This window comes from Sminthopsis crassicaudata, chromosome 5, assembly GCF_048593235.1.
Source record: "Sminthopsis crassicaudata isolate SCR6 chromosome 5, ASM4859323v1, whole genome shotgun sequence".
In the NCBI taxonomy this organism is placed as follows: domain Eukaryota; kingdom Metazoa; phylum Chordata; class Mammalia; order Dasyuromorphia; family Dasyuridae; genus Sminthopsis; species Sminthopsis crassicaudata.
The window spans coordinates 62,652,242-62,679,340 of NC_133621.1; the positions used below are offsets into that span (position 1 = coordinate 62,652,242).

The 27,099-nt window shown below is 33.2% G+C and overlaps 1 protein-coding gene across 1 annotated transcript in view; it reads left to right on the top strand.

Moving 5' to 3' along the window:
- Nucleotides 1-27,099, top strand: part of MYO3A (myosin IIIA) — a 209,129-nt gene that overhangs the window by 166,934 nt on the left and 15,096 nt on the right. The window contains exons 26-30 of the mRNA XM_074269536.1: nt 527-689; nt 1,901-2,024; nt 4,632-5,568; nt 7,656-7,803; nt 24,576-24,679. Coding sequence (XP_074125637.1) covers nt 527-689; nt 1,901-2,024; nt 4,632-5,568; nt 7,656-7,803; nt 24,576-24,679 — 1,476 coding nt within the window. The remainder of the gene's footprint in view (nt 1-526; nt 690-1,900; nt 2,025-4,631; nt 5,569-7,655; nt 7,804-24,575; nt 24,680-27,099) is intronic.

Sequence of the window (27,099 nt, forward strand, 5' to 3'; positions counted from 1 at the left end):
ACTGAATCTCAATTACAATATGTATAAAAGAAGCAGGCTAGATTAGATGATCTTTAAAAGTCCGTTCCAGTTTTTAATGGTCTTTATAAAAATTAACAAAGTATAATAACAGGCCACCTACGTCTAAAATTGTATTAAAAAATCATTCTTTTTTTTTAGTTCTTGAACTGGGTAGGCTATGATTCAAAATTGGCTGTCAAGCTATACTTTCCTGACTCCTATTCTATATTATGCTTAGCAGAAGTTTCCTATAGCCCTAGCAATTGCAAAAGCATAGCAGACATCAGCCCACAGCCTTATAGACTACCATTTTCCAAATCCAAAATTACAGATAATAGCATTTTAACTAGTAATATTATATTCTGCAGGGCAGCAGTTTTACAAGCAACTTATACAATTAATATTCCAGTATCCTTTCTGGTATTTGAGGAAGATCTTTGCTTCTAGGTATGTTATAGGATGAAAAACTTGGCCCTTTTAGCTACAGACATCATAATTGCTTTGTGTATTTTTTAACTCTTTTAAGGTGTTCCTTAAATATTATCATGTGGAAGAGTTGAATTTAATGAGAAAGGAAAAAGTTGACAAGATCATATTGATACAGGCCTGTGTCAGAGGATTCTTGGGTTCAAAGAGGTATAAAAAATTACAGGAGAAAAGGAAAGAGAGTGCTACTAAGATACAGTCAGGTAAACATATGAAAGCTCTTTAATTATTCAATAGATAAATTAATCAACATGGATATTTGATATTGGATCATGCTGATACCAACTACATCTCATTCATAATTTTTATATAGTTGGATCTTATTACATATTTTAATTACTCTGATGATATAGTTATTCTGATTCTACATTGGGTTACTTAATGGTGGACTGTTTAAAATAAAATGTTTTTTACCTGTTATTTTATTACCACTCCTAGTCCTGGCACTATCTCAAAATATAATTTATCTAAAATATAAGATAGAGCCATTAATGGAATTCACTTATTTTATAGCCTCAAGCTTCACAATATCATAAACTCAACAGACAACTTGGATTTTGTCTATTTTTATAGATTTTGCTTATGCTTCCATTATTTTTGATTAGTTAATCAAATCTCACTTTTTAAAGGGCATTCTTTTCCCATTACTATAGGGAAAATATAGACATTATCACATTTCCTTTAAATTTCTATCACAAATGATTATTTTTCTTGACTTTAATTTTTCATTAATAATTTATATTCTTATATGGAGAGAACAGCAAACTAATTGTCAAGAAATTCACATTTCTACCTCAGTACTAACACCTCATTGCTGTTTCATTTCTTATTACTATCAGGGAACAAACAGAAAACTCTGAGGGCATTAGTCATAAGATTCACCACAAGTAAAAAGTATTTATCATAATTTTATGGATAATTTCTAAACATTTAAGATGTTTAGTGTCTTAAGGTTCTAAGAAGTCACTGTTTAAGTGCCATCTTTCCCAAAAATAATTTCAGTATGTCAAGAATTAATTTCAAATATTTATTCCCAACACCTGACAAGTATTATTTTCCTTTTTTAAAAAATCAGTTTAACCTGTCCATATCAGGATAGCCTACCAATGTTTATTTTAGATATGTGTTTGTGTTCAAGATACAAGATAGTCTTTGTTTTTCAATTAACCCTCTCTATAATTATGTACATACCAACTCTCTAACTGTCATAACTTATCCCCTGGAAAGTCTCAATGATGACTCTCCATTATCACCATTATCTATAGACTCTTCTGCTTTTATTGGCATCTTTAATTTAAATTTCTTTTGCTGGTATTCAATTTTGTGACCATGTTGCCAATAAAACACAGTTAATGTTTATGTTTCTCTAAATAACAATAATTACTAAAATTTAATATGTTTTAATTTGTATCAGTTGCACGAGGGCATCTGGTTAGGAAACAAAGGAAAGAAATGACTAAAAAAATGGGAAAAGAAGTAGCAACTCTCCAGATTCATGACCAGGAATTTGAAAGAAAGTTCAGCTTTGAAAGGAAAAGGTATAGTAATCCTTTCCCATTATTGTACCTCCCTAAAATATACAAAAAGAATCAAGATTTCCTCAATGGGGATAAAGAACCCAACCCCTCTATCCCTCCATTCACAGCTTTGTATTCAAATTCATAGCCAACCTTTAAGCCATCAGCCTCTCCAAACTTAGCAAAGACAAGCCTTTGAGGACAAACATGCTATCTTGTAGAGGCCAGTATTCAAAATCTTTTCATCTTGATGGGATTTACCAGAGTTTGTTGGCATGGAGTCAAAAAACTAGGATTAATTACAATGTCAGACTGAAAAAGATTTTAGTGGGGAACTTTCCATTTAGATTTGAAAAATCCATTAATATGCAAAAATAGTATTTTTTTGCTACAGATATTTATTATTCATGTCATTGCATCTAATGTTAATGAAGGAGAAGCAGCATGGCATAGTAGATCAAGTACTAGATACACTTGGTTTCAGTTCCTGCTTCTTATACACTGTGTGACCAGTTATTTATCTTCTCAGTGCCCCCTATAAATAGCTCTCTGAAGCTAGAACTTGCAAGTGATTTGCCATCTTCATTGGTGGAAAGTTTCACACCAGTGAAACTATAGATCTGCTCTTTACCCTCCCATATAACTCCTCCCCATCCCCTGCCAAATTATTGAAATTAAGTTTGCTTTACTAATCCATTTCTATCTTTGTGGCTATTTATTTATATATTGCCTTTTGGAGGTAATCACATGATGAGAGATTTAAAAATGAAAGGACACCAGAAGAAATCTAATCCAATCCTTCTGCCTTCTCACTTTACAAATTAGAAAATGGAAGTCCTTAGAGATTAAGGGATTTGCCCAAAATCACATGGACAGTATATCAGAGAGAGTATTTGAACCAAATTCTTTGTGACTCCAGAATCAGAACTCTTTCCCCCGTGCCACATTTCCTTGCCAATCCCGGTCGTGGATCTTTTAATGCCAAAATGATGATATTGTCAGGTGTTAGCAATATAACCACCAGTTATTTGGGAAGTGTCCATATTGTTAATAAAACATTTAAGAATTTTAAATGTTCTTAGATTCCTCTCTGATTTTGGGACTAAGGCTTGATGAGGCAGCACAATATAATGTAAGCATTCTGGGCTCACAATCAGAGGATCTAGATTTGAATCCTTTTTCTCAAGTGCTGTTCTAGGTGCTGAATTCTTTTGTGGTCATTTCTCCAAAATCTCATTCACGAGTACTTCTGGTAGCAGTGAGTATGTGTTCTTCAAACTGGAAGATAATCAACATAAAATAAAGACAATGAAAACTGCTTGATTCATGGAATGGAAAGGGACTTTATTATTGGTTTTTTTTTTCCTTTTCTATAATGTTCTGATACTCAGTGCACTTTAGGTGCATTAACAGGACAGCTAGACAGCTTGGAAGAGATGAAGGGTTTAAAGTCTACTTTTTGGTCACATCTATATATATTTTGTGTTACATTTTTATATTTTTAATTAAAGCTTTTTTATTTTCAAAGTATATGTATGGATAATTTTTCAACATCGACCCTTGCAAAACCTTGTGTTCCAAATTTTCCACTCCTTCCCTCACCCCCTCCTTTAGATGGCAAGTAATCCAGTATATGTTAAAATATATGTTAAATCCTATATATATTTATATAGTAATCTTGCTGCATATGAAAAATCTGATAAAAAAGGGGAAAATGAGAAAGAAAACAAAGTGCAAGCAAACAACAACAAAAAGAGTGAAAATGCTATTTACATCTCTTTTTATAGGAATTTCCTTTTCTAAGGAAACCTATATTGGAGGAAATGAACTGTAACAAGTAGATCTCAATAAAATGTAGATATATACTACCTTTCAAAAAGGGATTAACTTTACAATGTACTTGTCAATTGATTTGACACTTTATTTATTCTTTTGGTTTTCTCTAAAACTTACATTTATTTAGGGCTTTAAGATTTACAGAGAACTTTGCAGATAATGTATTCTTTAACCTCCACAACAGTTCTGAGAAATATATACTATATTTATGATTGTCTCCATTATACATAAGAGGAAACAGCTCTAGCAAAGTAAAGTAGCTTGCCTCCATTCACTATTATTAGTGTGTTGGTGGAATTTAAATACAATTTTTTTCTGTTAACTCCAAGTCCAGAATTCTTTCCACTACTTCCTTAAGTCATTTGGAAAACAAGTGTTTGGAGAAATGTTTAGTTAATGTTATTCCCTAGATTTGTGCTTAAAAATAATTAGGTAATACAGTGGATAGTGTGCTAGGCCTGGAGTCAAGGAGATTTGAGTTCAAATTCAGTTTTTTACATGTGTGACTATGAGCAAGTCACTTAACCTGTGTCTTCCTCAATTTCCTCATCTATAAAATGGGCTTAATAATAGCACCTACTTTTCAGGGTTGTCACAAAAATCAAACAAGATCATTTTTAATGTGTGCTTAGCACAATGCCTGGTACATAGCAAGTACTTAAAGAGTGTTTATTCCCTTCTATCCTCTTTTTTTCTAATTAACAAAATATTTATTATTTAATACCTAGATGTTTCTGTATGTTTTTTTATTATTTATTATGTGCATATTCAGATGTAATATAATTTCTACAGGGACTTCATTGTGGAGAAAGAATACTCTGAAAATGTGGTCCCTGCTAATGAAGCATTCAATCAGTCTTTCAATTATAAAGGAAGTGCATCAGTTATAAAAAGATCTAGTTTTAAAACTAAAGAGGAAGCCATCAATGGCATTCGAAATAACTACAGAGATTATCAAATAAACCATATCTGTGGAAAAGAACTTCAGCAAGAATTGGTTCCAATGGAAGGCTTTAAGTCAGAAGTAAGTCTGGAATTAAATGGTAGAAAGGAGCAGGAAAGTATAACTAAGATAGAGACCTCTGAGAAAGACACTGCTGTGATCCAGAGAAATCACCAAGACTATAATGAAGAAAAAAATTTTGAGGAGCTAAAAATGGCATATTCTGAAAGGAAAAGCTTGTCAGAAAACCCCAACTACATGGGATATCAATTCCGAGAGCATGGCTGTCACCAGAGTTCATTTCAAAAACCGTTGGAACCTAGTCTCAGCCTAAGGTATCACAGTGAAGACAGTAAAAAGAAAGAAAGGAGAACATCTTCCTTTATCCAGAATAATTCAAAGCACAGCCAAGAGAAAAGCCATATGAAGCATGAAGGAATAATGCCCAGAGGGAGGAAGGCAGAATTAAAACAAGAGTCTGTCAGAGAGAAAGAGAAACAAGTTGAGCAGAAAAAACAAGATCTGGAAGAAGATAAAGCTGCAGTGTTCATTCAGAGTAAATATCGGGGCTACAGAAGAAGACAACAGTTAAGGGATGGAAAGCCCCCTTCTATTAAAAACCAAGATCTTGTCTCAGGAAAACCAGACATAGAAAGACACACTTGCAGGGCATATTCCTATTCAATGAAACCAAAGGGAAGTTTTAATATCAAGGCCAGGGATGAGAAGGAATTAAAAACAATTTCTGAGAAAGAAGCCTATGAGTTCACTGTTTTTTCAAAGCAGGTAAGTTGATAGTTTTATTTATTTCCAGTGGAAAAAATATGTTATCCATAAAATTAATTATATTAAAGAAATAGTATTAATGGAGATCAGGGGGATGCTGATGTATACCACCATTTCTAGAGATTGTTAAGATTTATACAACACTATATTTACATTTTTCTCATTTCATTTTCACAAAATAACCCAGTGTGAGCTTAGGTACTGTAAATATTCTTAATCCCATTTTACAAATGAGGAAATTGAGGCTCAGCGAATTAAGTGATTTGCCCTTTATTCATTATCTCTTTTTAAAAATGAAGCCAAATAGTTAAATGAAACTGGAGAATGAGTATGTTCAAATGATTATCCACTTTGTAATCCACCTAACTGACAATTATTCAGGGTCAATAAGGAACATTATATAGTGACAACATTAATGTTTTATTCACAATGACAAATAGGATAATGTTATGACAGTATAAATTATTTTCATGTTTTGGAATTATTGTTAGGAATTTTATATTATAACTAAGAAAACCTCTAAGACTTTGATTTAGAGCAAGAAACCCTAATGCCTCATTATGAAATTATTATATCATAGTCACTTTAATGTGTTCAGAATAATACTTTAACAAGCAAAAAGTTAGATATGTGTTGGTAGTCAAAGAGACAGTGGGGGGACTCTGGAGAAAAACCCATTCATTGAGGTGATGACATTCACCTGGGAGGAATACTCCATCTGAATATTTGTGAGGGAGAATTTCTAATTAATAATTAATGATGGTGTTAGCAAAGGAATTACCTACTTTAGCTTTGGTTTCCTCACCTCTTAATTTTTTCTCCTCCTTTCCCTTTTTTCAGTTTGATTTTGGTACATGTAACCTCCAGATATGAAAATCTTGGTTCCATTGGCGGAACAGAGGGAAGGATAGGACCAAAGAAAGGGATCATAATTCTAAGTGAAAAAGGAAATTGAATTCACTCTTATGATCCATTATCAATCAAAACAATGAGTACAGCATATGCCATAGTGATTTTGAGCAATGAATGATCCCCATATCTGACTATCTTGTCCTTGATTGATTCATATTGTAAGAAAGAACATGATGTTTAGCTTTCCAAGATCATCCTCAAAGGTTAAAAGGCGATCCTAAATATCTGCAATTTTGCTCACATAAACCTATCCTCCATGAAGTTATTGAAGTATTTTCTTGAAACCATTTTGAGATTAAAGCTGTATAATCTGTTACCTATTATCCCATATCTATCTAAAGCTGTATCACCTATTAGCCACTATTAAAAAAAAAAAAAAAAGCTAAAACACATTAGAAACATCCTTGAATTTCCTTCTTCTGAAGGTCAGGAATATGAAGCCTAAACTCTGAACCCTGGTTTCCAAGAATTCATTGCCAGATTTAGAGAGACATCCTTAGACAACTGGTAACTGAAAATAGTGGAAGAGTTCTCAAGAAAAAGTCAGTGAAGGAAGAGAAGAAGTTAAGGTCTAAAAGCAAGCATAGGAAAATAGATTGGACAACTCAGAAAAAGAAAAGCAGAAGACAATGACCAATATGACCAAGGTTAAGAGTGTCAAGAAGGAAAAAAGTGATCATCAGTGTCTAGACAGAAGATAGGCTCAACAAAACAATGGAAATGGAAACAGAAAAAAGACCTTTAGTTAGTCACGAATTCAATGCAATGTAACAAGCATTTATTAAACTGAGACCCTATTAAACTGAGACAGGCACTGGACTAGGTGCTAAAGATACAAAAATAAAATAGTCCTTATCCTCAAGGAGCTTACAATTTTCCCTCAGCAAGTTTAAATTTAATGATGAGACTCAAAGAAAGATTTGGGGAAATCCAAGAAAAAGGGATAAGAAAATTACATCAAATATAGATGGTCATAAAAAGGAAGGCAGGAGATGGAATAATGATAACTTTGTTCTCAGTCATGACATACTCAAAAACAGAGGAGAAACCTAGAAACAGAGATGGCTGTGTCACAGGGAAAATTGGTGATAATCAAGTTAACAAATAACTACTAGACACATGAAAGGCTGGTTCTCTTTTCCTTGATGTAACTTGATATGTGACTTTCTTTTTAGATATCAAGGTTATCAGAAGACTATTTCATTCTGCAGAAAAAACTGAATGAAATTATTTTGTTGCATCAGTTGAAGCCTGTTTACCTTAATGTTCATCGACCAATAAAGCCAATTCATAGACGAGTTCCTTCTCACCACTGTATAGCAGGTAAAATTCTGCAATTGGGGACTAGAGGTCAAAGAAAGTCGGAGAGCCATTATTCCAGTTGTTTGGGAGAGGGAACTTCATTTGTGGTCACTTCTTTTGAGCAGGAAACTTCTTCAAAGTCCTCTACACAATTCTTCTCACCTATACTTCATGTCTCCTATTTCCTTATTTTTTCTTCTTCTTTTCCTTTATTAGCTTGATTCTAGCACAAGGCATCTTTAGCTAGAAAAGTCTTAGTACGGTTTGGATAAGACCAAGGGAAAGGATCATTCATTCCAGTTCCTTTTTCAGAGAGAAGGACAGGACCAAGAGAAAAGATCATTCATTCCAGTTCCTCTTTCAAACCTCCAACACTAAGCAGTATTCCTTCCAATGTACCATACAGGCAGTGTGGTAAATGAGAACAAAATGGATTTGAAGCATAATGGGAAGATTAATAGACCAAAAGAAAAAACATGCCTTCTATGATTAGGACACTGGACTTGAAATCAAGGAAGCCTGTTTCAGATCTATTTCAGACACAGTTTTTGGTGACTCTCTACAAGAGATTAATTGTTTTACTACCTGACTATTAGATAGATAGATAGATAGATAGATAGATAGATAGATAGATAGATAGTCAAAATGTTTGAAGGGAGCAGGGCAGGGAGGAACAACAATTAATTTGGGAGTTTGAACAGCATTTTGAATGCAATGATGTCTCACCAAATGAACATCTCTAATCCCCTTCTTTCTTCAAAATGGTACTTTTTTATTGTCTCAAAGCAGATCTTAGGGAAAGGGGTGGTGGGTTTCCCAAGGCACTATCCTGAAAGCACAGTGAAAAATATTTTAAAGGCACATGTCTTTAGTACTGAAAAAATTCACTTCTCCATAATGCATGTGTTAATGACTGATCCTATCATTTTGATAAACATCATCATCATGACAGACTATGAGGTGTAAGGGACCTTGGAAAACATTTAACCTAACCACCCAATTTCATAGATGAGGAAAATGAGATCCAGTTAATATAATTTAACTTTTTCAAGGTCACACAATAATTAATATCACCAGAATTCAAACTCAGGTCCTCTCACCTACTTTCAATTCTCTTTCCAGAACTGCTTCCCAAAGCTTGCAAAAAGCCTAGCCTGTTTCTAGATATTTTCATAATGCCAGCTCTGACTTGGCTCTGGAAGGGATGGAGAATGATGCCCCCCTTCCTGAGAGCTGGTATCCAGAATCCTAGGATAGAGGAGTAAATTAATCTCAGTGAGAAATAATAGACAGAAGTATGAATTTTTAAAGTCAGAGGGGCATAACTTTAAAATTTTGTCTGGGATGTACAAATGCTTTATTTGAACTCCAATTGCTGCTACATCTCTCTTCTATTCCTTCAAATTATGAAGGAATTTGTCTCTATGCCCAGCAAAAACTCTATAGAAAAAGGAGAGAAACTAGGAAAGGTCAATCTGACCCTATTTAGCCCTTAATTATTCTTTTTTTTTTCCACATTTCACAGACAATATGAGGACAGTGACTCATATCTTTCTTCTTTGTACCCAATTTAGGTCTTCTTAAACTTTTTCCACTCATGACCCCTTTTCACCAGAGGAACTTTTATGTAACTCTGTGTAAATAGGTATATAAAATAGTCATGCAAACCAGACATTTACTGATTATAATAATAATGTCATAACCCACATATTCCTTTATGAGACTCCTGATATCGTTTGTCCCACAGTTTAAGAATCTAGCCTCTATAGCAATGATTTCAAACTGAAAGAGAAAGGGGAACATCTATACCATACATATAGATCCTCTGAGTCACATATTGTCTTAGGTTTAAAATTCAATATTACCTATGTTTTGTTGTATTTATATTTATTTTGTTAAATATTTCCCAATTATATCTTAATCTGGTTGAAGTCACAGTAGGGAATCTTATGGGCTTTATGTGACCCACACACATCATGTTTTAAAAAATAACACATGTAAAGTTCTTGAATTGTGAGGGTCTGGTCATCTGCTCAATTATAATCCTTCTCTGGGAGGAGATCTGTAAAATCTTTTCCTTTGTGCGCAGGTTTCTTGGGAGCTCTGAATCTCCTCCAGCTCTTGTCCTTCCCCAAATCAGACTGGTCTCCTTTCAGCCTGCCTGGCTTCACAACTCTATCCCAGAGTTGATTTTCTCAGACCCAATGCTGCCCTTCTTTTATCCTCCCAGAGAATAGGCATATGAGAACTCAATGGGGCATAGGGAAATAGTTCCACCAATGAACTTGCTCCTCTTAGAATTCCTAAGGTGTAAACTCCCTTTAAAGGCCCGAACCAAAGATCTGAGCCAGAGAACTGTCAAGTCAACCTGAATTCTTACCTTGTAATTGTCCAGACAACCTGAGTTCTCACCTTGTCACTGTCCAGACAACCTGAGTTCTCACTTTGTAATCCTAACAAACACATTAATGAGAAAAGAAGAATTCATGAAGGTGAATGAATGAAAAATATTTCTTTTTTATTTACAAGTTATATGCATGGGTAATTTTTCAGTATTGACAATTGCAAAACCTTTTGTTCCAATTTTCCCCCTCCTTTCCCCCACCCCCTCCCCAACACATATTAAATATGTTAAAGTATATGTTAAATATAAAATATGTATACCTCTCCATACAGTTTATTTTGCTGCACAAGAAGAATCGGACTTTGAAACAGTGTACAATTAGTCTGTGAAGGAAATAAAAAATGCAGGTGGACAAAAATAGAGGGATTGAGAATTCTATGTAGTGGTTCACATTCATTTCCCAGAGTTCTTTCGCTGGGTGTAGCTGGTTCAGTTCATTATTGCTCTATTGGTATTGATTTGGTTCATCTCATTGTTGAAGAGGGCCACGTCCATCAGAATTGATCCTTATACAGTATTGTTGTTGAAGTGTATAATGATCTCCTGGTCCTGCTCATTTCACTCAGTAGCAGGTCTCTCTTCCTATTGGTTACTTCTTACAGCACAGTAATAATGAAAAATATTTCTTAAATATTTAATTATATACAAAGCATAGTACACAAATAATTTCATGGTTTTTCAAAATACTTTAAGCTATTTTGTCTTATTTGATATTCATGCAATCCTGTAAGGCAGGTCCCCTTATTCCCTTCAGTTACATATGAGGAAACTGAGGCTGAGGTGTTAAGCGACTTGGCCAGATCCCAGAGTTAATAAATGCTCGAAGCAGGTTTTGAACTCAGGTCTTTAGAAATTCAAGTCCAGAACCCTAACCATTGAGCCATCTTGCTGCCAAACCAAGGAAGGCAGTTGCTGCTTAAAAGGAACTTAATCTCTAATAGATATAATTAGGTTTTTTCAAGCTAATTGCTTGATAAACATCAGGGGACAAATGAAAATTCTTACTCGAGTTCTAGTGAAAGGAGTAGTTAAAGAATAGTTCATGTGGGAAATACATGAAGGTTTTAGTAGACCACAAGCTCATTATGAATTCAGGAGTATGATATGATCCCAAGAAAGTCAAAGTAGTCTAAGTACTAAGAAAGCACAAAGGAATAAAAAGGAATAATCCATTTTCTTTACTCTGGTCAAACCATAGCTGAAGTATGATCTTCAGTTTTTAGCATCACACTGTAGGAAGGCAATTAAAAGTCAAGAGCTCAGAGAGATAACAGGGATGGTAAAGGAACATAGGATTGCATGAAGGAACCAGGAATAATTATACTGAAAAAGAGAAGACTTAGCAGGAACTTGACAGCTACCTTCAAGGAGCTCAATTTCCTAATGAGGAACACAATAGGTAAAAAACTCTGTACCAACCAAATAGGTAGATAGATAGAAATATGTACCTACAGAATTGGAGATATATAGAGATGAAGGAAGACTGGAACAGGTTTCCTGCAGGAGGGAGATAGAGGTAACACAAAGGAACAATTAGGTTTGATTTCAGAAAAAAAAAAAAAACTTCCTAATAAATGGAGCTGTCTAAAAGTGAAATGGGCTGCCTCATATATTGGAGATCTACAAATAAAAGCTGGATTGTTTGTTGATTAAGTAATAGAAGGAATTTTTTTCCAGGTATGACCTGAGATGCCCTCCAACTATGATGTTCTAGAATTCTTTGATTTTGTTAATAAGGGAACAAGAACAGGTTCCCTAGTGACCATTAGTTATCAGAATGCAAAGCCCATAATTACACAAACTATTTGATTTTATAAGATATGATCACTTTTGGTGAACTACAGTTGATAACTACACAAGATTCTAGGTAGACCTCCAAATTCCAATTTGCTTTTAGATGATCCTATCATTTATAAATTTTGAGCAATATATGCTGATGTAAGTCATCAAGAATTTATGGTGAATACAAATGCAAAAATATGTATGTAGAGATGGGCATAGCTCCAGAAAATTTCATCAATTTGATATAAATCTAAGAAAAATAAAAAGAATCGAGTCTTACAATTCAAAAGGCTTCAGGTTTCTAGGAGTGAGTCATGATCTTATAACTTTTGTTTTCCCAATCATGTATGTTTGTTCAAGACAAAATCAAATCATCTGAAGTATGAACAGAAAAAGCTTTCTACCAATTATGAAGCTGGGGACTAAAGCAAGAGCAATCCATAGACTATTTATTTCTGTATTTGTTTTGATGTTGGCATTAAATCCAAACTGGTAAGAGTTAAGTGCTTCTGCATCGCAGCTGAGAACAAAGGCATTTTCGACTAATATAATGACAAATGCTGTTCTGATTCTAAGTGAAGAGAAGACATCTGCATTATATTATGTTTGCTTGGCTAAGGTGAAGAGAGCTCCTTTTACTTGTTATTGTCCCTTTTTAATGATGGTGCATCTGGCAATATGTCATGATTGCTATATAAAGAGAAGGAAAGGCTTGATTGCAGGGGAAATAAGCCTTTAGATAAACAGTTCAGGAGAATGTTCCTGAAAATAAAACTGCCCAAAGGAATATTTCTCCCCCAAATAAACATCTAGGTGGCACTGGATAGGGCACTGGGATTGGAATCAAAAAGACTCATCTTCATAAATTCAAATCCAGCTTTGGACACTTACTATGTGAACCTGGGCAAGTCCACTTAACCCTATTTGTCTCCATTTCCCAGTCTGTAAAATGAGCCATGGAAGGAAATGGCAGACTACTTCAGTATCTCTTGCAAGGAAACCTTAAAATGGGGTCACAAAGAATCAGACACAACTAAACAATAACGACTAAGAAAAACTTTATTGAACTACTATGATGTACTTCCTTAGTCTATCATTACGGACTAAATATTACACCAAGACAGCCAGTATCCTTTCTTCATTTTTTTAAACACTTAAAATAATTAAAGGACCTTTTCCTACTTATTAAAATCCATGACATCCTTAATTTTTTTCTAAGAAGGAAAAATTCTAGATGATGATGATAATAATAATAATAATAGTAATGTTAGCTAATATAGCACTTTACAGAGTTCTTTACATATCTCACTCAATCCTCATAACAGCCTTGGAAAGTATGTTTTGTTTATTTATGTTATGATTATCCTAGTTTTATGTATAATAAAACGGAAGCTAACAAGCCATGTGACTTGAATACAGTCACACAAATAACAACAGCAATAATAATAATAATAACAATAATAACATTTAAATAGTTCTTTTAAAGTTTGCAAGGTTTTTTTTCCCATATATCAGCTCATTTTATCTTTACAACAATCCTGTGGAGCAGATGCTATGTCACAACTTGGAAATTATCTAAGACAGGATTCAAAATCAGGTCTGCCTGTTCCCAAGTTTGGTTCTAGTTACAAAGCCGGCTAGTTGCCATTAAGCCATTAAGTATTGACTTTTCATTTCTCATTAGATCCTCTTCTAAGGTGATGTCAAATCTACATATCAGCCTTTGTTTTAATGATAATGGTGAAAACTTCTTGAATTTGGATGTTTTGGCTATGTATGTGTCATCTTACAGTTGTAATACAAGCATATCAAAATTGCATTCTGGACAGGAAATCTTGTCTACATTCATCCAGGAGTAGACTTAACATTCTTCATCTGACAACTTAAAAGATATTGGATTTTATATTTTTAGGGGAAGATTTTTCATTAGCAATAGAAAGCAAAGAAATTGAAGAAGAAATAATGCTGCTTTGCACCAAATGTGCATCTGAAGGAATATTACTCTTCCAAGTCTGTCTATCGTCAGGAATCATTAAGCATTCTGTACCTCTTCTCCTGGGTAAATAATCACCCTCATTGCCCCCAAAGAAATTCCTCTACAACTCCAAAAGTAGAAAAAAAGGCAGTTTAAGAAAAATAATTATTTTTATAATTACCAAATCCAGCTAGGGGATAGGTAGCTCGCTTTATAATTCCAATTCATCTTCATCATCACCATTAAAAAACATTTATCATGTACCTTTCTGGGCAGGGTGTTACTCAAATTGAGATAAGCAACAGTCAGCATTTGAAGAATTTACAGTTTAAAATGGGCAATACTGACATGGACAGAAATAAACATAATAAATGTTTATTGATTGATTGTGTCTGTGTATGCACATAAAATTAAAGCACCTGTATGGATTAGTTATTTCTGTCAAATAACTCATTGTTTATATTTTAACTTAATTAAAACAAACATTGTTTGATTGGATTTACCAGTAGTTTAATTAAATTCATGGTTAAGTTCAGTCCAAATGGCTTCTAGATACAGTCTCTTACTTTTGAATAGACAGAAATATAGATATACAAATTTATGTTTTTAAATAAGCATAATATTAACACTATGAGACAATCTTAGAAGGATTTGTATAAAGAGCTTAGTGGAATCTTATAGAATATTGGATGTCAATCCAATTCTTTTTATTTCTGTCTTGTTTTTTTGGGGGGAAGAGTCTGTTATCTTTTGTTTATGAAGATATCTTTGATCCCTAAGAAATTAAATAATGAAAGAAATTGCCTGTCAGCTACAGAGTGTCTTTCATTGTGTTGGCCAACTTTTGCAAAGTGAACTATAAACAAAAAAATGTATTCTAGCTTACCTGTCACAGAATTTAACTGGTAAATTGCGTTTTAATTATTCTGAATTAAGTATCCAATTTATGTATTACCAATATGCTTACATTTTTCTCCTCTTCTCTTTTGTTATTTCCCTTTCAGATGATGGAAAAAGAGAGGATGTAAAATTTAATTCAGAAACAGTGTTGCTTGTCCTGATACAGGATTTGATATAAGAAAATATTAAAATTATTAGCCAAAATTAGATTTTTTAATAATTTCAACAAATATTTCTTGAGAGCCTGCCGTTGTGGGTTTTACTATCCCTGTGGCTTCTTACTAACTTAATTGAGAAGTACCTACAATTAAGTTCTATAGTAAGTGAAATTATTTGGATGCCATTGTAATAGTAAGATACCCTGCATATCACCTGCACATAAAATTATTTTTTCAGCTATCCTGTTTATTTGTCCAATTTTCCCCCATTTTCCAGCTGGATTATCTATCCATATGTATTCTCTCTTCCTTTAAAATATGAGCACCTTGAGAACAGAAAATGTTTTGCTTTTCTATTTATATAGCCAGCAGTTAGAATAATGTTCTGCATACAATCAACATTTAATTGTTTGTTTCTTCACTCATTCATTTTCAACTAGAGAGAATATTAAAGAAAACAAATTTAGAATCCTATCAATTTCATAGTTCTTCTCATCAACACTTTCCCAAAATAAATTTTCACATCTACAATGCTTTTAGATGAAGAAACATAGAAACATAACAGGATGATTCATATTCTTTATCAAACAATATTGTTGTTACTGTGTACAACATTCTTCTGGTTCTGTTCATTTCAATATGCATCAAATCATATAATTCTTTTCAGATTTTTCTAAAACATCCTGCTTGTCATTTATTATAACAGCAATATTCCACTGCAATCACATATCACAACTTATTATTATCATTCTCCAATTGATGGGCATCCCTTTAATTTCTAGGTCTTAACCACCATAAAAAAAGAACCATTATAAAAAATTTGGTGCAACTAAGTATTTTTCCCTTTTTTGGATGTTCTTGGGATATAAACCTAACAGTAGTATTGCTGAATCCTAAGGTATGCAGTTTTATAGCCCTTTGGGTATAGTTCAAAGTTGCTCTCCAGATGGTTAGATCGTTCCCAACTCCACTAATAGTGCTTTAATGTCCTTGTTTACCCACAATCATTTCAACATCCAACATTTTCCTTTTCTGTCATATTAGGCAATCTGATATCAAAGTATGAGATGATACCTCAAAGTTGTTTTGATTTGCATTCATATTGTGATTTTATATAACCACAGATAGCTTTGATTTCTTTGAAAAATGTTTATATCCTTTAATCATTAATCAATTGAGGACTGACTTGTATTTTTGTAAATTTGATTCCATTCTCTATATATTTGAGAAATGAGGCATTTATCAGAGATCCCTTTTCAAGAACTTCCCCTGGTCTTCTTCTTTCCTTATAATTTTGGTTGAATTGGTTTTGTTTGCACAAAAACTTTTAAATTTTATAGAATCAGAATTAATTATTTTATAGTTGGTAATGCTCTCTACATCTTTTTTTGGTCTTAAATTCTTCCTTTATCCACAAATCTGGCAGATAAACTATCCAATGCTTTCTTAATTTGCTTATAGTATCATCCTTTTTGTATAAATCAGGTGCCCATTTTGACCTTATCTTGTTATATGGTGTGTCGTTCTATGCCTAGTTCCTGCTATATTGTTTTCCAGTTTCTCTAGCAGTTTTTTGTCAAAAAAAAAATGAGTTTTTGCTCCATAATATTTATATGTCTGGATCTTTGTGTTTATCATATACTAGATTACTGTGGTCATCCACTATAAATATAATTTGTACTTAATTTATTGTATTGATCTACCACTCTATTTCTTGTACAGAATCAGATTGTTTTGATAATCACTACTTTATAAAATACTGTTTGAGTTTTGATGCCACATTTTCTTTTGCATTCTTTTTTCATTAATTCCCTTTATATCCTTAAGCTTTTGTCCTTCCGGGGGAACTTTGTTATTATTTCTCTATAAAATAATTTTAATAGTTTTATTAATATGAATAAATATATTGATTTAGGTAATATTGTCATTTCTATTATATTTACTCAGCCTATTAATGAAAAATTAATATTTTTCCAGTTATTTAGATCTGACTTTACTTGTGTGAAAAGTATTTTATAGTTGCATTCATATAGTTATTGGGTTTGTCTTGACAAATTGACTCCCAAGTATTTTATATTGTCTGTAGTTATTTTAAATGAATATGTCTTTCTATCTCTTGCTGCTAGATTTTGTAGGTAATAGATAGAAATGCTGATATTTATGTTGATTTATTTTGTATCCTGCAACTTTGCTGAAGTGTTAATTTCCAGTCATTTTTAAGTCATTTCTCTAGGATTTTCTAAGTATAACATATCACCTGCGAGTAGTAATCATTGTATTCCCTCATTGCCTATTCTAAATTTTTTATTTCAAGTCATTTTTAGTTCTTTCTCTAGGATTTTCTAAGTATAACATATCCCCTTCAAGGAGTAATCTTTTATTTCCTCATTGACTATTCTAATTCCTTTAATTTCTTTTTTTCCTTTCTTAATGCTATAGCTAATATTTCTAATACAATATTAAATAATAGAGATGACAGTTGTTGACATCTTTGCTTCACTGATAATTGTATTGGAAAGACTTCCAGTTTATTCCTATTACAAATAATGCTGGCTGATAGTTTATGGTAAATGCTAATTATCATTTTAGTTAAGTTCCATTTATTTCTATGCTCTCTAGTGTTTTTTAATAGTGATGTGTGTGTGTATGTGTTGTCAAAAGCTTTTTCTGAATCTATTGAGATATCTTTCTCTTGGTTTTGTCATTGGTCTAGTCAATAATACTGACCCTTTTCCCAATATTGAGCTAGGCCTGCTTTCCTCATATAAAGTCTTCCTGGTTATCATATATGATCCTTATTATATATTGTTGTCATTTCTGCTAATGTTTTATTCAAAATTTCTGCATCAATATACATTAGGAAAATTGGTCTATAAATTCCTTTCTGTGTTTTGGCTTTTCCTGGGTTGGGTATCAGTACCATCTTTGGAATTTGTATCATAAAAGGAATTTGATTAAATTTCTTCTTCACCTATTTTTCCAAATAGTTTAGGTAGTAGTATGATTAATTTTTTTTAAATATTGGTAGAACTTGCTTGTGAATCCATCTGCTCCTGGATAATTTTTTTTATGTTTATCTTCATTGATGGCTTGTTCAATTTCTTTTTCTAAGATTGGGTTATTTATGTGCTTAATTTCTTTCATTAATCTGAGTAATTTATATTTTTATAGATATTCTTCCAATTTCATTTAAATTGTCAAATGTATTGGAATATATTTGGGAAAATAGCTTCTAATAGTTGTCTTAATTTCCTTTTGTTGGTGGTGAATTTGTCCTTTCCATTTTTCATACTAACAATTTGGTTTAAAACCAATTATTTATCTGTTTTATTTCAGTTTTCATAAAACTAACTAATAGTTTTATTTATTAGTTCAATGGCTTTCTTCCAATTTTAATAATCTCTTTTTTAAATTTTCAGGATTTTCAATCCAGTATTTAGGATTTTTAATTTGTTCTTCTAGTTTTTTTTAGTTGCAAGCCACATTTTCATTGATCTACTTTTTCTGTTTTGTTGATGTAAACATTTAAAGATAATACATTTTCCCCTAAGTACTGCTTTAGCTGCATCACATAAATTTTGATGTGTTATCTCATTGCTGTCATTTTCTTTAATGAAATTAATGATTGTTTCTTTGATTTGTTCTTTGACCCACTTGCTTTTAGTATTAGATTATTTAATTTCTAATTTATTTTTAATCTCTCTCGTGTCCATTTTTAATATAATTTTGATTGCATTATGCTCTGAAAATGCAGGGGTTGGACTAGTGACCTTTAAGTTTCCTTAATATGATTTTATGGCCTCCAAATTTCTGGTTCACAATTTTGAGATTATAAATGGCATATCGAGATGGGGAAGAATTCAAACCAGAACTTGAGGAAGGATGGAATCACAGAATAAAAGAAAGAATGGTTGTGAAAACAGGATCCTAAAGCTAGTAGTCAGGGCATACCAATGGATCTGGGACCAAGTGATGAGTTGAGAAGTGAATATCAAAATCGAACATGGAACATTTATTAAGCACTTAATATGTTCAAGGCATTATTTTTGGGAATTGAGGAGGAAAAACAGAAAAAGTCCAGAAAGTCAGTTATACAGCCTGGAAAGAAATGAATACAAGACTGACCTGAGTATTTTCCACAAAAATGGAGGCTCTGGAAGGAACCAGCTAATCAAAGGAAGGCAGAGCAGAGATTATTTCCAATATGAGAAGTCCAAGGATGGAGTGAATCTCCAGGATGAAGAGGTTTTGTGGCATAGGAAATAAAGTGTTGAGTCAGGAACTCAGCCTGGAACTTGTAGCCATGAGGTAGAACCTCAGGCAGAAAGGGTATCTCTAAATACTGAAGTTATAAACAAGCATAAATACCATAAGACAGAATAAAGTGAGTGATCATAAATCCAAGGTAAGGACCCTGACATTTTTTGAAGGTTCAGGCCAAAATAAAAATGGCTTTGAATTTCTCTGTGGTTACTATTGAGGTCAGAAGTCATCTCAATGTAATCAGCCTGCATCCTGAACCTAGCAGCAGATGATCTGGAAATCCTGGCTAAAATAAAAATCCGATGTCTAGAAGAAAAGATCCATAAAAATTACAGGGTAGAGGAGAGAGAGTTGAAATATCATCAAGTATCCTGAACATCACAATAAATCAATAATTCTCTTTTTTACATTCAATTTTCTGTTGAGCAGTTCATCAAAAGTAGAGAAAAATATTTTCAAAAAGGAAAAACTAGGAACTTTAAAGAAAGAATTGTAGAAGTATAACAAGTAAATTTCCATCTAGAAATTCAATTTCTGATTTAGATATTTGACATTTAGCAAAATGACACAAAGTGCTTATACTTAAATAAAATTTTGCAATTAATATCAGCTTTATTAAAATGATCAAAATGTGATGAAATTTAATTTACTAAAACAAACATCGGAAAATTACCACAGGCCTTCCAAAAGCAAAAAAAGAAAGAGCTAGATAATTGTCCATTCATCCTGGAGGGAGAAGAATGAATTTCTTATCAGCTAAAACAATAAAAGTAATCAGTAGTACAACTACAATTTAAATTAATATCATACCTTCCAGCAGTTCAATATGTCAGTAACCTTTACAGGCTAATATTTATCACAGACAAAAATTACACAGCTAATTTTTCTAGTGCCAACATTGATATACTGCTGATAATTTATTATTATAAATGTTTATGTCATTTTTGTAATTAAGGAATTAGGATGATAGAAGTAGACATATTTTGTACTTTCCCCCAGGGAACAAAGATTCTGAGGACAAGGGTAAGAGGAAAGAATAAATATCTGCTTCTTCTGAAATGGGTGGATGCTGTCAAATATATAATAGTGGTCTGACCCTCAAAAAGGGATATATATTATCAACTGACTGTTCGCTTACTAAAAATTAGCATTGATGTACACACATTGTTTTCATGTCATCTTAAGGGCAATATATTTCAAGAACCCAAAGCCCTGTGTTCTATGTAAATCTTAGTTCATTAATAAGCAAGGAGCTTCCAGTTTGTCTTTGTATAACTGCGGAAGTATATTTCATCATATTTTGCTCATTTTAATGAAGCTAATATAAATTATAAATTTCAAAATAAAACTTATATAATTTACTTAAATTCCTGAATGGAAATATAGGTATTTATTGATCACCTGCAGTTTGCTCAGTTCTATATTCATATTCAGAGCTGGGTCACTCATGAGGTGAAGTCAGTCAATAGAATATTTGGAGAGTGCCCACTATGTGAATTACACCATATTAAAGACTAGAGAGGTTGTTGTTTAATCATTTTTCAGTTATGTCTGAATTTTTCCCCTTTGGGGTTTTCTTTGCAAAAATATTGGAATTGTTTGTCATTTCTTTCTCCAGCTCATTTTTATAAATGAGGAAATGAGGCAAACAGTTAAATGATTTACCTGATCTTAGGCAATTATCTCAGACTAGATTTGAACTCAGGAAGATAAATCCTCCTGACTTCACTCTATCCACTTGCCATATAGCTGTCTTCACTACAGGGGACAGTGAGATGTATAAGGCATGGTTCCATTTTTGAGGCATTTTTAAGTCTTACTTAAGAACAATTTCTGCACATATGGAAAAGTTAATATCAATATAAGGTAATAGATGAGCAAGTTCCGATGGAGTGTCATGGGCAATAAATGGTGTAGCTGTTGAGTGGAAAGAATTACTTTGGGCTATGATGATTGAGAAAAACTTCATCCTATAGAGGTGGGATCTTTAACTACATCTTGAAGAATGGATAGATCATAGAAGAGAACTATCAGGATCTATCTGTGTCAGGACTTGCAGATCAACTGACACTATAGACATAAGCATGTGTATAAATACATATCTATACAGGGTGTCCCAAAAGTTGCATCAAGGCTTTGGAGATTCTCTCTCTCTCTTTCTCTCTCTCTCTCTCTCTCTCTCTCTCTCTCTCTCTCTCTCTCTCTCTCTCTCTCTCTCTCTCTCTCTTTCATATACATAATATATATATATATATATTATATAACATGTCCCACTTCAAGATTTATAAGTTATTTCATTCTTTATCTCATTGAGACCTCATGATAACCCTATGAAATTAGTACTATGGGTATTGCCTAGATGAAAAAATTGAGATACTAGTTTACTGAATTGCTCAAATGTCAAGACCATTATTCTACTCCAACTCTTCTAATTCCAAATCTGTTACTTTCCTTACTTTACCAAGCTTTGGAAGCATTGGTTCTTCTGTTTGCCTCTTCTTCCACAATGCCAGATGCTACCAAATGGCTCTACTTTTACAGTCTCCAAGCTAACTATTTTCTAAACATGAAACAAATACAAGAGTTACTAGACTGAAGCAAAAGTTGGGGTCAGTATTAAGGTCCTAATTGTTGCTCATTCCCTTTATTGTTCAGGGCCTTGATGCCTGGGATAATTCTGTTGCACTTTCAGTAACAACATGACCTTATAGATATACATATACTCTGATCTGTTCACCTGCTATGAATTCCCAACTCTGTCTCCACTGCCCTAAGCTTGTCCCACTCTCACATCTGGACTGTAGCCCTCATTCTCCTTATGTTAGCTTTCCAGAGCCCCTGCTCTTCTTCTGTGCTCATAACACACTAGCACACATATGTCCATGCTTATGAGAAAAGGAGAGGAATCTACTTTGTTGTTGTTTTGTTCACCATATCCAACTTTTCATAACCCCATTTGAGGATTTCTTCAATCTTTTTTTTTTCCCCCTGAGACTGGGGTTAAGTGTCTGAGACCACATTTGAACTCGGGTCCTCCTGAATTCAGGGCTGGTGCTCTATCCACTGCGCCATCTAGCTGTCCCTGGGGATTTCTTGACAGAAGCACTGAATGGTTTGTCATTTCCTTCTCCAACTCATTTGACACGATAGAACTGAGGTAGACAGGATTAAATGACTTGTCCAGAGTTATACAGCTAGTAACTGTCTGAGGTCCCATTTCAACTCAGGTCTTCCTGACTCCTGACCTTGTGTTCTATGCACAATACCATTTAGGAGAAGACAAATAGGAAAGTATGATTTCTTTGCTTGGAAAACAGACAACAGTGGCTGTAGCAGTGTTTGAATAGAAGATTCACTTTGTATAAAAGAGTCACAAGAGATAATGCTGGAAAAATAGGTTGGGACCACCTAATGGAGGACCCTGAATTTTAGGTCAAAGAATCTGGACTTTATTCCACAGACAACCAGCTGCTGTCTAAATAGACAGCCACTAGAACATTTTGGTGCTAAGAAGCTATTGTGGTATTAAATGATAAAAGTGATAAATGCCTTGACTTAAAGTGATGGCAATGGGAACAGAAAGATAGACACAGACTCAATAAAACATTATGAAAAAGGACCATGAGTGAGTTTTTTAAACAGTGATGCTGATTCTATCTAATTCTTTTCCAAAAGTTACAATGTATATCTAAGCTATTTTGTTTGATGACTTCCTGGCATCTGTGTCTCTTTCTTACACTGACTCATTGTTTGTATTCACAACCTATCGCCAACCCTCCATCAGATATCACTTACCAACAACGCCAGAGTCTATGACAGATTGAATTTATCCGATTGTGTAGCAACGTCTGGACAACTGTTAGATGATGTGATGGTTGAGCAAACATAAATTAACATTTTTACTTGGCTGTTTTTGCCAAAGTGTGTAAAAATAATTATTTGAGGCTGAATCCAACTGAGGGAATATTCAGATGTGATTTGATAGTTTAGTCCTGTTAACAAAGTTATTTGTTATAATAAATATAATGGTACTGATTGTCCTGAAAAAAGTTCTATCAGTACTTAATAGCATCAAGAATAGTCAACATGTTAGAAGACAAAATTGAAACCCAAGAAAGAAAAATTATAAGGTTAAAACAGAACGCCATATGGAATATAATATATATATTAGAAATTTTAAATGTGTTTTCATGTGTATTTAAGTGCTATGTTCCAAGGACTGTGCTAAGTGCCAAAATATAAAATAAGCAAGTAAAACAATCTATGCCCTAAAGCTGAAGTTTATATTCTAAAGGGAAGACAATATATAAGAGGAAGTCAGGAAAATGAGTGGGGCTCTTCACCTGGAGGCATAGTTTGGAATTTGTGGCCAAGAAGTGTGATAGAGAATTTGTTCTGGCAAAATAAGGTCAAATCTTACTTAGCAGAACTCAGAATAGTCTTCAGGGTTTCTCCAGTGTGGAATAAGGTAAGATGATGATCAGAGGAGAAATGGTACAGCATAATATTAATGGCAAGTAAGACTCTATTAAAGTGTGTATTTTGAAAGGGGCATTCATTTTGGGGATACAAGTTAGCCTTTGGTGTCCCTAATATTCTATGAACTTAGGTAATTTTGAGAAGACAATTTGAATGGATTCAAGGGGTTAGAAGCTATATTCCAGGAACCTAAGAGGGAATTAAGTAGTGAAAAAAATGGAGACACTTATATTACATTATTTTCTTGGTAATATTACAAAATTGTAATTTTTCTTTAGTGTTGATATTTTCTACATCACTGTCTTTCCAAAAACCTGTTGCCCTTATTTTTAAAAAAAGACCTACTTAATCAAAATATATCAACACATTCTGAACTTATTTTTTACTACCTCTAAACTGAAGGAATTCTGCAGTCTATCCATGTTGTTTTTCTTGACATTTTTGTGAAAATCATATACATTGTTCTCCCAATTCTGCTTACTTCACATTGAGTCTTTCAAGTCTTTCCAGATTTCTGTAAATTTTTTATTTATTAATTCTTGTGTCACAATAATGTTCCATTACAGTTACATTTTATTAATTTCATTTTATTCCTCAGCTACCTTCTCCTCTTCCTTCCCTCTACTAACATTAAACCATCATATAGACAATGGATAGGATAGTAAGGATCAGTGGGGAGGAGGGTCAGCAAGTGAACATAAGCATCCCAATCCCTCTTTTATCACCTCCAGTCTCAAATGTTTGCATAAATTCATTTCCATATGAAATATGAAAATAGTTTTGATAATAAATCTTAAACCTAAATGCTTATTTCTCAATGCTTTTCTTGTAGGTGTCTCTAAAGAAGAGCCAAAAATATTGAGGCCTCCAAGAAGACCATCAAAACCCAAAACTTTAAATAATCCTGAAGACTCCACATATTATTATCTGTTACATGTAAGTAATTATCTAGGCTCTTCTAGTTTTAAAATTCTATTCTATTGCAAAATTCAACCTATATGAATCACTGAAATCAGGTGTAAAGTTTGCAGCTGTAATAAAAAAAGATTAGGCCATATATTGACAATTATTAACCCTCTATCCCTTGAGAGATAGCGTGCTTATTATAATAGTACTGCCCTCAGTATTCTTGCAGCTTAGGCCAGTCCTTGGCAAAATTATGGCTAGTACAAAGATTGTCTTTGAAATCCTCCTTCTAATTTCCTTTTCAGTGTCTTTACCTCTATCCTTTATCACAATAATGCTTCATGTTCTATACCTTTCCTTCTTTTCTCATCTACCACCAAAAGTTGTTTTTTGTTGTCCCATCTACTTAGGATCCTATTCTCAGCTGATGGAAATAATATATGTTGATATTTTCATGCTAATTAATGCATTGATAAATTATCCTCCCCTAGAGAAATTTGTACTTTAAGGAGATTTTTCCAGGGGGGAAATGCCTTACTTCAAAAGAATTAGTTAGTGATGAGTAATTTAGTCAAAACTTCAGGCTGGTTCAAAGAGATAATTTTGAAAAAGTGGATCTTTCTGTTGCCTCTTATATCATACCATATGGGTATCTCTACCCATATCTAACACCACACCTGATAATCACAATAGTCCCAAAGAGTATTCATCAGTCAGAATTTATCTTTATCCTTGGAAACATCCCTAAGATCTATAGGGTGCTCTGTACCCCAAACTTCCCTAAGAATAACCTTGTACTCTTTTTGCAAGTATTATTATCTACCTACAAGGTAGGAGAAGGGAGAAGCCACAGCCCAATTTTTTATCCCTGTTAAAGAAAATCATTAAGAAATAAAGACATGAATTACAAGCATACAATGGATATGTGTATATACACTCACACAAATTTATATTTAATTCCACTAAAGAAATATGTCTTACTAGTAGAAAATACATTCAAGTAAAACTAGCTAATTGTTCAGCTCGGATCTCTCCATGTTCTGGAATACACAAAAAAACCTTTACTGTTCTTCTTTGCTTTCTCCCAAAGCCAATGGGCTGCCAGACCTTTCAGTCAAAGTTCAGTCACAGACATGCACTAACTATGTAGCCTGGAGAATATAAATATAATTTCCTCATCTCTAAAAATAGAATCATTTATCAGCCCTTCTTTTCCTAACAAGGTCATTGTACATTTCATTTTATGTGCTATATAAATAGAAAGATTATCATTATTAGAGCATTTAAACAAAGAAAAATGGTCCATATACAGATCCAAATTAAATTTTCCATTCACAGATCACAGAACTATAGTCATTAATATTGTTCTTTAAGAAGCATTCGTGTATAACCAGCATTTGTTTTTGTTGAACATGCAAAAAGTCAATCACAGAAAAATCCAAGAAAGCATGCAATTCCAGGTGACCCATTTGTATTTGATTGTCACCATGAGCAAGCCTTGGTTCAAAGTAAGATGTTTATCGATTTTTCTCTGCTGTCCACAATAAGATGCAGCTGGGCTGACACCTATATGTACAAAGACATAAAAGGAAAAGCTGAGATTTAGGGTAAGACATTTTGAAGCAATATATGAGGTTTCCATTAATGCAGACATTAAGTGGCAAATGATGCTTATTGAACTATTTTTAACAGCAACAAAATGATAGATTAAGCTGATTTCCATTCCCATTAAACATCATTATGATGGATTTTAAGCAGATGAGATCAAAGGCTCTTCCTAAGATTAAAGATCTAATCAATCTATGAAATTGCTTTCAAAAAGCACTGAAATTGGAGACAGAGGACCTTTGTTCAAGTCTTGTCTCTGCAACTTGCTACTCATATGCCTGGGGTTCCTCATCTTAAAAATGAAGTCAGACTTTGTAAGACCCTTTCCTGCTCTATGACTATTTGAACTACTCATCAAGTCAAGTTTGAAAGTATATATTAATGATTATTATTAGAACTCTAACATATGCCTTCTATCATATCAAACTTGTCCTCTGACTTCCCCTTCTGTTTGCCAACTATGGAAGGATTACTATCATCTACATTCCCAGTTTAGCCACTGTGTGGATAAATATCAGACTCAGGATCCAAACATATTGGGTGCTTGTAATATAAACACCAGCATCAGAAAAACATCTTGACATTTCTTTTTTTTTTTATTTCTTTGTCTTCTAAACTTGATAAACACCAGTAGATAGATATAAGCACTTCCACATGCAAAGAATAGAAAAGAAAATTTGTTCTTCATGAAAATATGAATATAAATTATTGAAGTTTTTAAAATAAATAATAAATTCTGAATGTTCCAGAGTTGTACCACCCGTGTTTCCTTTTCACCTTCCTTCTCTTCACTTCTGGGTATTTTTAAATACTTCACTGATACTTATTTATGATTCCTTTTA